The sequence below is a fragment of the Orycteropus afer genome, unplaced genomic scaffold, assembly GCF_000298275.1.
Source record: "Orycteropus afer afer isolate SDZICR_OR568_19922 unplaced genomic scaffold, OryAfe1.0 scaffold00004, whole genome shotgun sequence".
Taxonomy (NCBI): Eukaryota; Metazoa; Chordata; class Mammalia; order Tubulidentata; family Orycteropodidae; genus Orycteropus; species Orycteropus afer.
The window spans coordinates 16,618,103-16,637,386 of NW_006921591.1; the positions used below are offsets into that span (position 1 = coordinate 16,618,103).

At 39.0% G+C, this 19,284-nt stretch overlaps 1 protein-coding gene across 1 annotated transcript in view; it reads left to right on the forward strand.

Annotated features, from left to right (window-relative positions):
• Positions 1 to 19,284, forward strand: part of PTPN4 (protein tyrosine phosphatase non-receptor type 4) — a 304,196-nt gene that overhangs the window by 255,524 nt on the left and 29,388 nt on the right. The window contains exons 18-21 of the mRNA XM_007937829.2: positions 3,061 to 3,217; positions 15,969 to 16,135; positions 17,390 to 17,480; positions 18,392 to 18,453. Coding sequence (XP_007936020.1) covers positions 3,061 to 3,217; positions 15,969 to 16,135; positions 17,390 to 17,480; positions 18,392 to 18,453 — 477 coding nt within the window. The remainder of the gene's footprint in view (positions 1 to 3,060; positions 3,218 to 15,968; positions 16,136 to 17,389; positions 17,481 to 18,391; positions 18,454 to 19,284) is intronic.

A 19,284-nucleotide genomic window follows, 5' to 3' on the forward strand; every position in this document is an offset into this window, starting at 1 on the left:
CACAATGGTGGCACCCTCCGGACCGGCAGAAGTCCACAACTCAGCCCACCTTTCTCTTCACCTTCTCTGTTTGTTCCCAGCCACCGTGCACAGTCCGTGCAGTCCCTGGCTAGCAGGGTGATTTTTAGTTTAATTCTTAGGTCCTACCACCAGTCAGGAATCTCCAAGCCGACTATATCAGCAGGGTCGCTCAGGGTGCTGTCAGACCGCAGCTCCGTATGTCTCTTTTTTTTTTTGGTATTTTCACGCAAATTCTTCTGCTTGTTGGGGTTTAGTATCCTTCCCTTCAAGGCTCAAGGGGTCCAAGGATACTTTTGTATCCTTCCCTTCAAGGCTCAGGGGTCCAAGATTATCTTCTGTGTCTGTGTTATTTGGTTTCCCTTTTCTTTGTTGAAGAGGATCTGTGCAGTCCTTCTGCCTAGTCTGCCATCTTGCTGGAACTCTCTTATGGTAGTTTTTGTCTTAAACTCAATTTTATCAAAAATTAATATTGCTATTCCTGCTCTTCTTTGATTGCTATTTGCTTGATACATCTTTTCCCAACCTTTGGTTTTTAGTCTATTTTTGTCTTTCTCTCTGAGGTGTCTTTCTTATAGGCAGCATATTGTTGAGTTATGTTTTCTTACCCAGTCTGCAACTCTCTGTCTCGAGTGGTCCATTTAATCCATTGACATACAGTGTTATTATCAACAAGTATGAATCTGTTGTCATTTTGTTATGTATTTTTTCATGGTGTTGCTTTCTTTGTTCCATATAATATTCTGTGCTGTGCTCATTTTGTTTATGAATCATGTTATCATTTCCTTCATTGCTTTTGTTTTAGTATTTGCTAAATATTTGTGCTTGTGTTCTTTTTATTTTGATGTGAGCATTTATAATTTTTCTTTAGGTTACCCTGTGATTTATAATTTTCTTCCCATGTTTAGAATAGTCCATTCCATCTTACATTTGTCTTGGCTTCTTCACCATTTAGAATTTCTGCCCCTACACTAATTTTTCCCCTCTTTTTGTTTTGTAGTTATCCTCATTTGCCAATTGATGTCTCTGGTTCCCTGTTTACAATCTTGTAAGCTTGTTTACTTTGGCTACTTCCATAACTGGGTTGGTTTCTGGTTTATATCATCATCTGTGTTAATGGTCAGTTATTGTTTACTGTTGTTGGTTCTCTGTCCATAGGACTCCCCATAGTATCTCTGATAAGGTTGGTCCTGTTTTAATGAATTCTCTTAATTTCTGCTTCTCTGGAAATGTCCTGATTTCACCATCATATTTGAGGGCCAGTTTTGCAGGGTATATAATTCTTGGTTGGAAATTTTTTTCCTTCAGGGTTTTATATATACCATCCCATTGGCTTCTTGCCTACGTGGTTTCTGCTGAGAAATCAGAGCTTCTCTTATTGGTTGCTCTTTGTAGTTAACTTCTTGTTTTTCCTGTGCTGCTTTCAGGATTCTTTCTTTGTCTTTGGTTTTGATGAGTTTGATGATGATATTTCTTGGTGATTTCCTTTTGGGATCTCTCCTATTTGGTGTTCATTGGACTTCTTTAATGAATATGTTCTCATCTTTCATCATATCAGGGAAATTCTCTTCCAACAAATATTGGACATTTTTCTCTATAATTTTATTTGTCTCTTCCTGTTCTGGAATTCCAATTACACATATGTTACTTCTTTTGATGGTATCCCACATGAATCTTAAAGTTTCTTCATTTTGTTTTGATCTTTTTCAGATGGACCTGTTTCCAAAGAAGTAGTGAGGTATTTGTCTTCAATCTCACTAATTCTGTCTTCCATTGATTCAGTTCTTCTCCTTTGCCCTTTCAATGTACTATTTCTGAAAATTTAGTTAATTTTCTGGATTTCTATCTGTAGATTTTGTATAGTTTCTAATTTTTCATTTATTTTGTCATTTTGTTCTTGTATTGCCATCTGAAATTGTTTTAGGATTTTGTCTGTGTTTTCTTCAGTTTTTGTCAGTGTTTTCCTTGATCTGTCTCTCAATCCATTGAAGGACCCTAAATATAACTCTTTTGAATTCCTAATCAAGGAGTTCCAATGCTGCTGCTTCCTCAGGGATATGTTCTGGATCTGTATCCTGGTCCCTTGTTTCTACTGTTTTGTCTTGCTTCTTTGTGTGAACTGTGATGATCTGATGTCTCCAAGACATCGTGACTCTGTTGTATTTATATTTAATTGGTGATTGTATATTGGAGTGATTCACCCAAGATTTTCATTTTCTTTGTTTTGTTTGGATATATCTGAGTAACTGAGGTACTGTACTTCTCTATTCACTCATTGGTAGCACTTATGCACTCATCATCTGTCTCCTTTCCAGTTGTCAGCCTCTGGTATGTCCATACTGTCCTTGGCAAGTGGAGCCTATTCTTAGGTCCCTGGAATCTGAACAAGAACACTGTTGCTTTAAGTAAGGGGTCTGATTTTTGGTGTTTTGTTTGTTTGTTTGTTTGTTTAGTTTTGTTTTTTCCACTAAATCATGGTAACTGAAAGCTGTACATATCTGGATTTCCTTCCAAGTGTAAAGTGAGGATTGTATGTATTATGCAGCTCAAGGTCATTATTAGTCTTATCTGGATGTTGTTGTTGTTATGTGACGTCGAGTCGGACCCGACTCATAGCTACCCTTCCTTGGGTTTCTGAGGCAGTATCACTATGGAAGTAGATTGCCCCATCTTCCTTCCGAGGAATGGCTGGTGGGTTTGAACCGCCAGCCTTCTGGTTAGCAGTCAAGTGCCTTAGCCACTGTGCTACCAGAGCTCCCTCTTATCTGGATGGATCCCTGATACCTAGGCACATAATAGGTTGCCAGGAAAGAACCTGTGGAATGAAGAAGAAAACATACAAACAAACATGATAGCTTCATGGGAAAGCTAGGTTTCTGATATACTTTTAATAGATGGATGAAAGGATGGATGAATTCTATTTTTAGTTTTATAGAATTGTATTTATAGTTTTCCTGCAATGAGTCTATAAAGATTGATTCCTATGCTTTACTTTCAGAAAGCCACATGCAAATTTGAAACCTTATGTACCTTATATTGCAGGCTGACCTCTGTGTCCCTCGATTGAATGAAGGGGACCAAGTTGTACTGATCAATGGTCGGGACATTGCAGAACATACCCATGATCAAGTTGTCATGTTTATTAAAGCTAGCTGTGAGAGACATTCTGGGGAACTTGTGCTCCTAGTTCGACCTAATGGTAAGTACTCTAGTAGTACCACATATGTTCAGTAAGTCATTGGTGATTATCACTGTACACAGCAGTCAGAGCAAGCTTTTTAAAACATAAATCTTAGCAAGTCAGTTTCCTGCTCACAATACAGTGACTTCCGTTCACACTTGAAGTAAAATCTAAATTGTTGATACACATTCCTGTCATTCAGCCTTACTCACTCTCCTCTAACTGCACTGGCTTTCTCGCTGTTCCTCAAATGTTCCGAACTGTTTTACTCTAGGGTCTTTGTATTGCTTTTCCTTCTGCCTAGAACACTATTCTTGATTTTTGTATGGCTAACACCTTCACTTCATTTTGGTCTCTGTTTGAATGTCATCCATAGAACAGCCTTCTTTCCTCTCTACCATGGTTAAAATAGCTTTCCTCTTCCTTTAATAATAGCATTAGTGCTCAATACATACCTGTTAAATAAATTAATAAGTTTTGAACTCTTAGAGAACACCATAACAAGGTACCATTAAAGCTTGTGTGTGTGTGTGTGTGTGTGTGTGTTTGGTAAATAGTGTCATCTTATCTATCTATGTTATCTTCTGGTATGGACAGCTGACTTGCTCATTTATAGTCACAGTTCCAGGTTTGGAGAAACCTGAGCACCATGAGTTAGCTCCTTTGCTGATGCTTGAGTCTCCTTTACAATTTGATGAGTACTTTACAGATTCGTGACCAGTATAGAGCCAGAAAATGAAAAAAAGTCAGTCCATTTGATGGGAAAGGCATGGCATTTTCACTTCTCCAAAATGCCTCATTTATACTTTAAAGTAAGATAGGAACCCACCTAGCATTTACTTTTCATAAAAGATCTTTCTAACATTGTTTTACAGTCAAAATCCAAACCAGGACCTGTATTTACTTTCACTGTAAGTCTGTCATCCATTTTTATGAAAATAACATAATCCAAATTTAAAAGTATGTGGCTATAAAATAAGAAAATTTTAATTCTTTAATCATTATTTCTTCTTGGGCAAAATTTATGTATACCTTTTTGTCTTTTCATTCTTAATTTCAGAAATTGATTTGCCTTAAAAGTACACACATGTCCTGAGCAGAACCGAAGAGAACCCTTAGACAAGGGCAAAAGGCCTTGTCTAGACAAACCCTTAGACGAGTCTAGCTAATAAGCTCCATACTTTTGAAGGCCCTTCTCTGGCTCTGTACCAGCTTTGCCTTTCTCTATGGAGTAAGGAGTTTTTAGAGCCAAGAGCATACCAGCCCATCACTTGTGACCTTCCCCTCAGTTCTTTGCCCAAATAGCTCTGAGCCAACTTCCTAGGTCTACATAGGCATCTTTTTTATTATCCATTTTTCCAAGGGTGAGCCAGATGGTATATATACCCCTAGGCTCAAGGGAAATAACAACAACAACAAAGGTTCAAGGGGATATCACGTGGCTTAAAAGCAGAAAAAGCGTGCATCAGGGTTGTATCCTTTCACCATACTTATTCAATCTGTATGCTGAGCAAATAATCTCACAAGTTAGAACATATGAAGAAGCATGCCCCATCAGGATTGGAAAAAGACACATTAACAAGTTGCGATAGATAGATGACAACCTTGCTTGCTGAAAGTAAAGTGAACTCGAAGATCAAAGACTATAGCCTTCAGTATAGATTACACCTCAACATAAAGAAAACAAAAATCCTCACAATTGGACTGATAAGCAGCATCTTGATAAACAGAAAAGATTGAGGTTGTCAAGGATTTCATCTTACTTGAATCCACAATCAACACTCATGGAAGCAGCGCTCAAGAAGTCAAACATATTGCTTTGGGCAAATCTGTTGGAAAGACCTCTATAAAGTGTTAAAAAAAAAAAAAAAAAAATGCAAACTCACTTTGAAGACTATGCACCTGACCCAGGCCATGGTATTTTTCAGTTACCTCATTATGTATGTGGAAACTAGACAATGAATAAGGAAGACTGAAGAAGAATTAATACATTTGACTTATGCTATCAGTGAAGAATATTGAATATTCCATGGACTGCCAGAAGAATGAACAAATCTGTCTTGGAAGAAGGACAACCAGAAGGCTCCTTAAAAGCAGGGATGGCTGGGGAGGAAGTGGGAGGGGAGCTGTTGCATTGTAAATTTTGGTCAATGACATGAGACAAAGTATATGTGAACTGCTGTATGAAAAGTGAATTTACTCTGTAAATCTTCACCCAAATCAAAATAAAATTAAAAAAAAAAAAAAGCAGGGATGGCAAGACTTCATCTCACACATTTTGGACATGTTATTAGGAGGGGCCAGTCCCTGGAGAAGGACATCATGCTTAGTAAAGTTGAGGGTCAGTGAAAAAGAGATAGACCCTCAATGAGGTAGTTTGACACAGTGGCTACAACAAAGGGCTCAAGCATAGTAATGATCGTGAGGATATTGCAAGACCAAGCAGTGTTTTGTTCTGATATACATAGTGTCACTGTGATTTGAAATCAACTAGACTGTACACAACAACAGGCCAAGAGGTGGCTAAGAGGCAGCAGTTTGCCAAAGAGTATAGATAGAGGTTACACATGAGCCAGGATGTTAACACATATGTTTATAGACCCCCACATTTTAAAAAAAAAAAAAATAGAGTTCCAGTAAGATGGAGGAATAGGCAGGAAGACTGCATAGACCCTCTTCAACAAAGAAAAGGGGTACCAATTAATACAGATACAAAAGATAATCCTGGACCCCTGAGCCTTGAAGGGAAGGATATAGAAGTGGACTAAACTCCAACTAGGAGAAGAATTTGCATGAAAACACCAACAAAGGAGGCATATGGAGCTGTGGTCTGGAAGCGCTCCTGACAGCACAGGCAGCTTGGATATTGCCAAGTGGTGGTAATACCTAAGAATTAACCTAAAACTTGGCCCTGATAGCCAGGGACTGCATGGAGGACTACTAGTGACTGGGGAATAAAACGGGAAGCAACAAAGAGGAAGGCAGGCTGAGCTGTGGACTTTTGCCTGTCCAGAGGGCGCAGCCATTATGAATGTTTACAAGCGGCTTGACCATTTTGGATCTTCAAAGCAACAGCATTCTCCCAGATTCCAGGAACTTAAGAACAGGCTATACATGCCGTAAACCCCAGGGACATTGTGGACTCAGAGAACTGGAAAGGTACGACATTCCCCTTGTTACTCTTATACCCTACACCCTCTTGGAGAACACAGGTGCGGCCATCCCTCACTCCCACCCACTTTCTGGGCCAGGAGGAATTCCATCCCAATCTGTGTGCTTGTACAGAGCCTAGGTGGCCTGCCCCGCCCCCCAGCCCTGATATTTGTTGTCTGCTTTCTAGTTTGTTTGTTTTTATCTGTTTAAAAGCTACTATTATTATTGTTACTTTTGTCCTTTTTACTATTATTGTGTATTCTTCCCCTTCCAGGTTCTAGTTTTTAGCTTTTTTTCTTTTCTCTGATCCTGGTTGCAATTTTTCTTGCTTTCTCATGGTTAACCCCATTCCTTGTTTTTCTTTTTGAGTTTTTTACATTTTCTTCTTCATTATTCTCCTTCTCTACCTTTTTTCTCTTACTGCCCCTCACCAGATATTGCAGTGTTTTTTTTTTTTTTTTCTTCTTTGTCCTTTTCTTCTTTTTCTGGTTGCTGTTCCTATGATTACACGGTGTACTTTTTCTCCATGTGCATCTACGATTTTGATGGTTATTCAGTTGTTATTTTTGTCTAACTGAATGAATGACAGCAATAGTCCCCATACAACACAACTACATGTACACCTCCTGCAGCTTCAGTTATTGAGTGAGAGCCACCACTTCCTTCTCCACCAATGGGCCAATGATAAACAACCACTAAGAGGAGCCAGACTCACCTGTGACTGCTATTCACAGACAGTTAACAGAGATCTAAATACAACAACACCACAATGTCTCAGAGACAACAGACCATCACACTCCACACAAAGAAGTAATAAAGTGGTAGGAACAAGAGAACAGGATGCAGACCCAGAACACATCCCTGAGGAAGAAGCAGCATTGGAAGTCTCTGATAAAGAATTCAAAAGAGTTATATTTAGGTATCTTCAAAGGATTGAGAGACAGACCAAGGAAAACACAGAGAAAACCCTAGAAGAATGTTGGAACAAAATACAAGGACAAAATGACAAAGTAAATGAAAAATTAGAAATGATTCTAAATCTACAGATAAAAATCCAGAAAATGAATACTAAATTGTCAGAAATCGATAACACATTGAAAGGGCAAAGGAGTAGAACTGATACAATGGAAGACAAAATTAATGAGATTGAAGACAACCTGAATACTTCTTTGGAAAGAGATCAATCAGAAAAAAGATCAAAACAAAATGAAGAAAGCCTAAGTTTCATGTGGAATACCATCAAAAGGAATAACCTACATGTAATTAGAATTCCAGAACAAGAAGAGGAAAAAAAAAAAAAACACTGAAAAAATTGTCCAAGATTTATTGGAGGAGAACTTCCCTGATATGATAAAAGATGAGAATATATCCATTCAGGAAGTCCAATGAACCCCAAACAGGATAGCCCTCAAAAGAAAATCACCAAGACATATCATGATCAACTCATCGAAACCAAAGACAGAAAGAATCCTGAAAGCAGCATAGGAAAAACTTTGTTACTTACAAAGGACAACCAGTAAGAATAAGCTCTGATTTCTCAGCAGAAACCATGCAAGCAAGAAGGCAATGGGATGGTATATATAAAACCCTGAGAGAGAAAAATTTTCAACCAAGAATTATATACCCAGCAAAATTGTCCCTCAAATATGATGGTGAAATTAGGAGATTTCCTGATAAGCAGAAAGTAAGCGAGTTTGTTAAAACAAGACCAACCTTACAAGAGATACTAAAGGAGTCCTTTGAACAGAGAACCAAAAATAGCAGACAAAAACCAACCATTAATACACAATGATGAAATAATCCAGAAACTACAGCTATGAACATATCCAAAGTAAAATAAGCTTACAAGATTTTAAACAGGGAGCCAGAGACATCAATTGGCAAATGAGGACAACTACAAACCAAAAAGAAGGAAAATAATGTGTAGTTACAGAAGTTCTAAGTGGTGAGGAACGAAAGAGAGTTGCAAGGTAGAATGGACTATTGTAAACTTGGGGAGAAAATTATAAATCACAGGGTAACTTCAAAGAAAATTGATAAACATTCACATCACAATGAAAAAGAGGACAAGCATGAATATTCAAATACTAAAACAACAGCAACAAAGGTAATGGTAACATGATTCATAAACATAATGAGCTCAGCACAGAAAATAATATGGAACAAAGAAACCAGGGACACCATGGAAAAACACATAACAAAATGACAGCAACCACTTCATACTTGTCAATAATTACACTGAATGTTAATGGATTAAATGCACCACTCAAGAGATGGAGAGTTGCAGATTGAATAAGAAAACAAAACCCATCATTATGCTGTCTAGAAGAGACACACCTTAGAGACAAAAACAAAAATAGACTAAAAATCAAAGGTTGGAAAAAGATATTTCAAGAAAATGGCAACTGTAAAAGAACTGGAGTGGCAATATTAATTTCTGATCAAATTGACTTTATAACAAAAACTACCATACGAGAAAAGGAAGGACATTACATAATGATGAAAGGATCATGTGGACATGAAGCTATAACCATAATAAATACCTACGGTCCCAATGACAGAGCCCCAAAATACATAAATCAGACTTCAAAAGAGTTGAAAAGACAAACAGATGACCACACAGTCATAGTGGGAGACTTTAATACACCACTTTCAATGAAAGATAGAACAACTGGAAAGAAACTCAGCAAACATACAGAAGCGTTAAGCAATACAATCCACCAACTTGATCTTCTAGACATCTACAGAGCACTTCATCCAACAGTAGCACAATATACATTCTTTTCCAGTGCACATGGAACATTTTGCATGATAGACCATATGTTAGGCCATAAAGCAAGCCTTAATAAATTTAAAAACATTGATATACTGCAAAGCATCTTCTCAGATCATAATGCTATCAAATTAGAAATCAACAATAGGAAGATCAATGGAAAAAGAGTAATAAACACGTGAAAACTGAACAACACTCTGAAGAAAAACTGGGTAAAAGAAGAAATAAAAATTGAAATTCAGAAATTCCTTGAATCAAATGAGAATGAAAACACAACATGCCAAAATCTTTGGGACAGAGGAAAAGCAGTGATCAGAGGCCAATTTATAGCAAAAAATGCACCCATCAAAAAAGAAGAGCCAAAATCAACACTTTAAACCAGCATCTCCAACAATTAGAAAAAGAACAGCAAGAAAAGCCTACAGTCACCAGAAGAAAGGAAATAATAAAGATTTGAGCAGAAATCAATGAAACAGAAAATAGAAGGGCAATAGAAAAAAATCAACAAGACCAGAAGTTGGTTTTTTGAAAAGATCAATAAAATTGATAAACCACTAGCAAATTTAAAAAAGGAAAAGAGGGAGAGAATACAAATAAAACAAATAATAAACAAAATGGGTGACATCACAACAGAACCAACTGAAATAAAAATAATTAATTTTTATTAATAGCATCTCAAGTGAGTCCACTGTGCAAGGATTCAGGAAGTGTCACATCTCTAGCAACTCAGGCTCCGCTGGGCTGGGGTGCAGAGGCTGCAGCGGCCGGCGCCGCCTTTGTTGCGGCCCGCTGAGGGAAGGAGGCAGCCCCAGCATTTTTCACCTGGCAGAGATGGAGTCCACAGCCTACCCTCTCAATTTGACTCTAAAGGAAGAGGTAGAGGAAGCAGAGATTCAGAGCCAGGAACTGGAAGATGGCCACTCGGATATGCAGAAAGTGCAAATCTGCTCAGAGGGTGGAGGGGTACCAGCCCTATTTGATGAGGTGCCATATATTTTTCCGATGAGGAGTGGGAAGTTTTGACGGAGCAACAAAAGGCCTCCACTGGGAAGTCATGAGGATAAATTATGAAACTGTCCTGTCCCTGGAATTCCCATTCCCTAAGCCAGACATGATCAGTCGGCTGGAAGTGGGGAGGAAGAGTCTCAGAAATCCAAAGCATGGCAGCTCCAAGGAGGAACATTCACAGAAAATGAAGACATGGATATGAAGCCTCCTGATTGGGCAGGTCCAGTGAATGCCGCCTCCCAGTTCCCTCGCACCTCGCCTTCACACCTCAACAACTTTGGCCTCCGTCTGCTGAGCGACCTCATGGAGCTGTCTGAGTGGAGCGAGGGGTACCCCTTCTATGTGGCCATGAGCTTCCCTGGATATGACCTCTCAGCTGATGATATTGCTGGGAAGTTTCAGTTCAGTCGGGGCATGCAGTCGTAGTTATGACATAGGGTTCAAGTTAATGGTGGTGGAATATGCCAATAGCACCAACAACTGCCAGGCTGCCAAGCAATTTGGAGTATTGGAAAAAAAATGTCCAAGACTGGCACAAAGTAAAGCCACAGCTCCAAAATGCCCACGCCATGCGGCGGACGTTCCGGGGCCCCAAGAATGGCAGGTTTGCTCTGGTGGACCATCGTGTGGCTGAATACATCAGATATATGCAGGCCAAAGGAGACCCTATCACCAGGGAGGCAATGCAGCTGAAAGCCCTGGAAATTGCCCAGGAAATGAACATTCCAGAGAAAGGGTTCAAGGCAAGCTTGGGTTGGTGTCGAAGAATGATGAGAAGGTATGACTTATCTTTGAGACATAAGGTGCCCATGCCACAGCACCTGCCTGAAGACCTGACTGAGAAGCTCGTCACTTACCAGTGGAGTGTCCTGGCCCTGAGGAGGGCACATAAGTACGAGGTGGCCCAGGTGGGGAATGCAGATGAGACTCCGATTTGTTTAGAGGTGCCATCACGGGTGACTGTGGATAACCCCGGGGGATAAACCTGTATTGGTCAAGACACCGGGCAGGGAAAAACTGAAAATCACGGCCATGCTTGGCATCTTGGCAGACGGGAGGAAGTTACCTCCATACATCATTTTGAGGGGGACATACATCCCCCCTGGGAAATTTCCTAGTGGGATGGAAATCCACTGCCACCTGTATGGATGGATGACCGAGGACTTGATGCAGGACTGGTAGGAAGTGGTACAGAGACGGAGGACTGGCACAGTGCCCAAGCAGCAAGGGATGCTGATCCTGAATGGCTTCTGGGGCCATGCCACAGACTCAGTAAAGAGCTCCATGGAAAGCATGAACACTGACATGTTTATCATCCCAGGGGGGCTGACCTCAAGCTTCAGGTGCTGGATGTGGTGGTCTACAAACCGCTGAATGACAGCGTGCGGGCCCAGTACTCTGACTGGCTATTGGCTGGAAACCTGGCACTGAGCCCAACCGGGAATGCCAAGAAGCCACCCCTTGGCCTCTTTCTGGAATGGGTCATGGTGGCATGGAATAGCATCTCAAGTGAGTCCATTGTGCAAGGTTTCAGGAAGTGTCACATCTCTAGCAACTTGGAAGATGAAGATGACGACCTGTGGGAAATTGAGAGTGAATTATCAGGAGGAGGGGAACCACCAAAAGAATGTGAAGCCGAAAGCATGACTGAGACCAACTGAAGGAGACATTCAGCAAAAGGAACTGTGATTGCAACAGCGGGGGAGGAAAATCCTCAAGAAGATTCCTGGCAGTGTGAGTACAGAAGAAGCAGGAAAGGCCATGGTGCTCCCAGCAGTCTGAGTGGACAGTAGCCTGTGCTTCCTGTCCTGGGGACACAGCGCGACCCCACACTTGTGAGAGTCACACATGTCTAGGACACTTGGTCAGAGATACGGTTGCAGAAGAAACTGCTTCTGCCTCATTTCTTGGTTTGGAGATTACTTCATGTGCCCTTCAAAAGGAACCTGTAAATATGAATGAATGGAGGTATTTTCTAGAGAAGAGACCGTGTGTTCAGTACCAACAAGTAACTCGTGGATGGGCATAACTCTGTTGGGGTCTTTTCTGTGCAAAAAACCTCAAGTCAGTGTTTTATTCTGCCTTTGAAAATGCTTCCAAGAGTAGAACTTGCACTCACACAAGTCAAGACTACAGAGAAGGCTTTGTAGAAATGTCACTTATGTATACCCGCTATTTACATGTTTCCTCTTTTGGAAAAACGAGATACTAACAATAACAGCAAAATTAAGACACTCTGGCCTGGTGCCAGCAGATGGCTTTCCTATAGACAAACTAGGTTACTGTGGAAGATAGAGGTTAAAATAAACTATGATGTTTTATTTATCTTCCCAATCTGGTTGGTTGGCAGCTAGAATTTTTTAGGGTCTTGTTTAATGACCTTCCCCCTTATTTTCATTATTATATTTAATGATAAAGAGCTCTGGTGGCACAGTGGATAAGGGATTTGGCTGCTAACCAGAAGGTTGGTAGTTCAAACCCACCAGCTTTCCGTGGAAGGAAGATGAAGCATTCTACTTCCGTAAAGATTTATAGCCTTCAAAACCCAGTTGGGGTCACTATGCGTGGGAATTGACTTTAAGGCAGTAGTTTTTTTTGTGTGTCCTTTTTTTAAAATAATAATAGGGCAGCATTTAGTACACAAGCTTCTCTGTTTCTCAGGCTGCCTGAAGTAGTCACCATAAATTATCTGGTGTCTAATTGGTAAAAAAAAAATAATAATATCAGGATACTATGAAGAACTGTACTCCAACAAATTTGAAAATCTGAAGAAATGGACAGGTTCCTAGAAACACACCACTTACCTAAACTGACACAGACTGATGTGGAAAAGTTGAACAGATCCAAACAAAAGAAGATATTGGGCAGGTCATCAAAAAATTACCAACAAAAAAAAGTCCTGGCTCAGAAAGTTTAACCAGAGAATTCTACCAAACATTCAGAGAAGAACTGACACCATTTCTGCTCAAACTATTCCAAAACATAAAAAAGTATGGAATCCTCCCTAACTCATTTTATGAAGCAAGCATAACCTTGATACCAAAACTAGGCAAAGACATCACTCAAAAGGAAAACTACAGAACAATAATCTCTCCTGACTACAGATGGAAAAATCTTCAACAAAATAGACTCCAACAACATATCAAGAAAATCATTTATTATGACCAGGTGGGTTCGTATCAGGTATGCAGGGACAGTTCAACATTAGAAAAACAATCAACGTCATCCACCACATAAATAAAACAAAGGAGAAGAACCACATGAGCATATCAATTGATGCAGAAAAGGCATTTGATAAGATCCAACTCCCATTCCTGATCAAAACTCTCAGCAAAATAGAAATAGAAGGGACATTTCTCAACATGATAAAGGGCATCTATGCTAAACTGACAGCCAACATTATACTCAATGGAGACTGAAACCATTCCTCTTGCAAACAGAAACCAGACAAGGATACTGTCTATATAATACCACTTCTATTCAACATTGCACTAGAAGTCCTAGCCAGGGCCATAAGGCAAGAAAGGGAAATCAAAGGCATCCAAATTGGTGTAAGGAAGAAGTCAAACAATCCCTGTTTGCTGATGATATGATCCTATCTAGGTATATGATCCTATACCTAGAAAACCCAAGAGACTCAAGTCAAAAATCCACTCGAACTAATTGACAGATTTAGCGTTGTGGCAGGATACAAAATCAACATCCAAAAATCAGTTGGATTCCTCTTCACCAGCAAAGAGATTGCTGAAAAAGAAATAAGGAAATCAGTACCATTTACAATAGCTACCATATTCATCGCAGCACTGTTTACAATAGCCAAAAGATGGAAACAACCTAGATGTCCATCATCTGAAGAACAAATACCCAAACTATGGTACATACGCACAAAGGAATACTATGCAAGCCTAAAGAATAATCTAGAATCTGTAAAACACCGTATAACATGGATGAACTTGGAGGACTTTATGTCGTGAGATAAGTTAATCACAGAAGGGCAAGTATTGTATTAGTCCATTATTGTAAGTGTCAAGGAAAGGTTTATCTATGAAAGGAAATTTTTCTTGTTGGTTACCAGGAGTGGGAGGGGAGGGGAGGGAAGACTGTTAGATAGGTAGAGATAAGTATTGATTTGGGTGAAGAGAAGGGCAATGTACCAAACGTGAGTGATCAACATGGTGGCATTGAGGAATAGGAAGACAGAGAGGTACATGGGAGGTACAGGCAATAAAGATGAATCCTTTTGCACATACAGTACTGCATTGTCAGTGAAGGAAAACATGGGTATACAGGTGGATAGATGGGTGGACAGTCTGAACTATTAGGTATGTCTATGAAGCGGGCAGTGTACCCAAGACCATGTATAGGGTTGCAGACAATGGTTCTATAAGTGTTATGTGTATGATCTGAATTTCCAGGTGTGTAATAGAACTGACAAGGGATAAGGTTGTAGCCACTTCTTGGCCACAGCCAGCTACCCAGAGGGACCGAGTAATTGAACCTATGGGCTTGGGACTATAGTCCCAGGGGACATCAAGCTCAATTGGCATAACATACTGTGCAAAACATTGTTCCACATCCTACTTTGGCGAGTAGCAACTGAGATCTGAAAAGCTTGCAAGCAGCCATCTAGATGCAGTGATCGGTCTCTCCTTATCCAGAGCAAAGAAGAATGAAGAAAACCAAAGATTCATGGAAACAATTAGTCCTAGCAACTGGTGCACCATGTGATCTGCAGCCTATATGACTATGAGACCAGAAGAACTAAAGGGTGCCCGGTTACCAGTGTCAACCACTTGGACGGGGAGCTATGTAGGAAGGAGATCTTGGATAGAGAGGGTAAACAATGTGGAACAAAAACTTAAAATCATTTGGAGAAAAAAAAAGGGTGAGACCAGTTATGCTGCTCTAATAGAGCCTGGTGGAACCACTGATACTATGGCCCCTTGCTGCCCTTCAGGTCTGGAATTGAACCCACACCTGTGGCTTCTAGCCAAACAAAAGACAGGCATATGAGTTGAACATTTACCGGAGGTAGATACACTCCTTGGAGAGAACAATCATGGGAGAAAGAAGGGCTGTTTATGCACAGAGAGACAGCTCAGAGGGTAGGAGTGCATGGAGGAATGGATACAGGGAAGAGGTAACTATTTGGAGGAAGTGGGAGAGGAGCTGTTACATTGTGGTAAATTGTAGTCAATATCATGAGTCAAAGTATATGTGGACTGCTGTATTGAAAGTGAATTTGCTCTGTAAATTTTCACCCAAATCATAATTTAAAAAAAAAAAAAAAAGGATCTGAGGATGTGAAGAGAAGCAGACTTGGTACAAGCTGGTATGTAGGGTCTGACTCTTTACCACAATTTTAATGAATTCTGACCTAGAATTCTCCATTGAAATCTGACCTCCCAGATTGTTTTGAGAATAAATTTGTCAAGGAAGGAGATTAGAAAATACTTCGTTCAGCACTTTGTTCAATTTATTTGTAACTTTTCATATTTAAACATATGATATAATTGCCTCTATTTGGGATTCTGCAAATGTTAAAAGCAAGTCTGTTCAGAACTGCTTATTCGCAACTCCCCTTTTCTTAACGTCTCTTCTGAGTTATAGACATTTCCAGCCATAATGCCAAGAACCTTATTTTCCTTTAGAGGTACAGCAAAGCTTTTTAACTCCTAGTCATGCTCCCTCTTTATACATACAGTGGCACCAGACTCAGATCTGGTGTAATTTTTTGTCATGGAATTATTTTTCCAGACACAAAACTAAAGGATACATCTGGTAAATTCATATCACCAATTCATTAAGATTTCTATGTGGTATTTTTATTGTTAGCTGTATATGATGTAGTGGAAGAAAAGCTAGAAAATGAACCAGACTTCCAATACATTCCTGAGAAAGCCCCACTAGATAGTGTCCATCAGGATGACCATTCTCTGCGGGAGTCAATGATCCAGCTAGCTGAGGGGCTTATCACTGGAACAGTCCTGACACAATTTGATGTAAGTAATATCACTATACAGCAAAGGTACTTGCCCATGTTGTCTAATTAATGTCATGGTTTTTTTGTTGTTGTCTTTTTGTTGTTGTTGTTCTTTTTGACATATTTTCTTTTTGTTTTGGTAAAGTTGTACATAACAGTTTAGGTTTCCTATTCACCAGTTGCTGTACCATTTGTTCAGTGGACTTGATTATGTTCTTCACAGTCATGAACATTCTTGTTATTTCCATTTTCTGTTTGTTTCCATTGATTTAGTTTCCCCGCCCTTTCAAAGTCTCATCTTGTTTTGAAGTAATTGTTGACCATTTGATCTCATAAAGGTGATTTAGTACCATGGGTTTTAACTCACTAAAGCTACTATCCTTAATAACAACTTATCAACTAAAATGATAAGGTAATTCTGAGAAATATATATGTTTGACATAGAGTTTAAAATGCAACATTTTTTAAATTGCTCATGAAATGCTAGTTATGGTTATATAAATAGATTTCTATTTAAAAGGGAAGGTTAAGGAAATGTTATATATGTGTGTGTGTGTGTGTATATATAGATATGTCATCAAACTCAGTTTTTCTTTCTGTTATTAAATATTTTTTAGGAAAGGTGACAGATAAGGATAGGCTATAGTAGACTTACAAATCCTGAGTGAAAAGAAAATAACTCTTCTGTGTTTGGAGACCATATTTTGTCATATATAATTCTTTTCTAATATTTGACAGTGAAGTTGGCTATTTTCAGTACTTGTTACTTTGAAGTACATACTGTATCTCTGATTTGGTAATGATAAAACATTTAATGCATGTCAGATTTTCTTTTAAAAAGTTCTTGGTTCATGTACTATAAACATCCCCAAAGTAAATGAAAGCTAAATGTTTTCTGCAGATACACTAGTCAGCACTTGATATTTTTCACTTGTTTTACCATTTTTCAAAACATGACATATAATTCGTGTCAGAAATTGTGCAAAATTCAGTTGTTGTTGTTTTTTGTTATGTGCCATCGAGTCGTACCCGACTCATAGCGACCCCTCCTTGGGTTTCTGAGGCAGTATCACTATGGAAGTAGATTGCCCCATCTTCCTTCAGTTAGCAAATCTAATTCTGTATTCTGCTGCCATATAATTTTACAGATGAGGTAGTATTCAAAGGAAAAAATGTATTTCTTATTAGTGTAGCAACCAGTCCAAGAAACAAAACAAAAATTGTTGGTGGCTTGCTGGGCTCATCTTGCAATTTTTTTTTCTTTTTTTTAAAGCAACTATATCGGAAAAAACCTGGAATGACAATGTCTTGTGCGAAATTACCTCAGAACATTTCCAAAAATAGATACAGAGATATTTCGCCTTGTAAGTATTTGTCTCTAAATGTTGCATTTAATCTTTGGAACATAAAAACTTTAAAACATTCTTACTTTTTTTTTTTTTTTTTGAAATGAAACTTACTACTTTATTGCCACTGCTTGTTATTAATTTCTTAAAAATTATTACTTTGATATCTCACCTAATTCTTTTTTATTATTATTTTATTTTATTATGATTTGGGTGAAGGTTTACAGAGCAAATTCACTTTTCATACAGTAGTTCATATACACTTTGTCTCATGACACTGACCACAGTTTACCACAATGCAACAGCTCCCCTCCTACCTTCTCCCCACGGTTACCTCTTCCCAGTATTCATCCCTCCATGGGCTCCTGTCCCCTGAGCTGTCTCCCTGTGCATAAGCAGCCCTTCTTTCTCCCATGATAGTTCTCTCCAAGGAGTGTATATACATGAGGTAAATGTTCAACTCATATGCCTGTCTTTTGTTTGGCTGGAAACCACAGGTGTGGGTTCGATTCCAGACCCAAAGGGCAGCTAGGGGTCATAGTCTCAGTGGTTCCATCCTGCTCTATTGGACCAACAAACCTGGTGCCCCCCTTTTTTTCCTCCAATGATTTTGAGATTTGTTCCACATTGTTCTCCCTCTCTACCAAGGATCTCCTACATAGATCCGCTTTCAAGTGGCAGACAGTGGTAGCCGGGCACCATCTAGTTCTTCTGGTCTCATAGTCATATAGACTGCAGATCGGATGGTGTACCAGTCGCTAGGACTAACTGTTTCCATGAATTTTGGTTTTCTTCATTCTTTGTTCTGGATAAGGAGAGACCCATAGTTGCATCTAGATGGCAGCTTGCTAGCTTTTAAGATCCCAGTTGCTACTTGCCAAGGTAGGAGGTAGAACAAAACAAATTCTTACTTTTGAATTTTTTTTCAGATGATGCTACACGGGTAATTTTAAAGGGAAATGAAGACTATATCAATGCAAATTATATAAATGTAAGTTTATTTTTATTATGCCTTTGTCATTTTGAATCAAAGAGGCCACTATAAACTTTGAGATGAATTCTTTTTTAATTAAGTAAAATTAATTCTTCTTTAATCACTTTATTTTTTAATAATCTAGATAGTGTTAATACTTCAAAAACTGAAATATATTATAAAAATAATATTAAAGAAAAACAGTTTGGTACTGGCATATTAATATACTGGTGATATAGAATAGTCCAGAAATGTTGTTGTTGTTAAGTTCTGTCAGGTTGATTTTCAGCTCATAATGATCCCATGTGAGAGAGTAGAACTGCCTCATAGGGTTTCCTAGGTTGTAGTCTTTATGGGAGCATATTGCCAGGTCTTTCTCCCACCAGATGGGTTTGAGCTACCAACCTTTACATTAGCAGACAAGTGCATAACTGTTGCAGCACCAGAGCTCCTTCTAGTCCAGAAATAGACTCAAATAAATAGAGATGGCTTTTTAAGTCATTGGTGATAAATCAGATAATCCAATGCATGGGTTGTATCAACTATCTCACAAGATTTTTTTCCCATCTAAGGGTGGGGGGGGAGAATCACTGCTTATTTTTTTGTTGTTTTTAACTTTGTAATATAGAAAATTTCAAATATACAAAGGTAGACAAAAAAGTAAAGTGAACCTTCATATACCATCACCCAGTTTAACAATTATTAACTAATAACCAGTCTTGTTTCACTAATACCCCACCTATGCTCCATGTGTCTGGACTATTTTGAAGCAGATCTCAGACATCATTCATCTGTAAATATTTCACCTACTCATTCTTGATGCCAAAATATATTCCAGATGTATCAAAA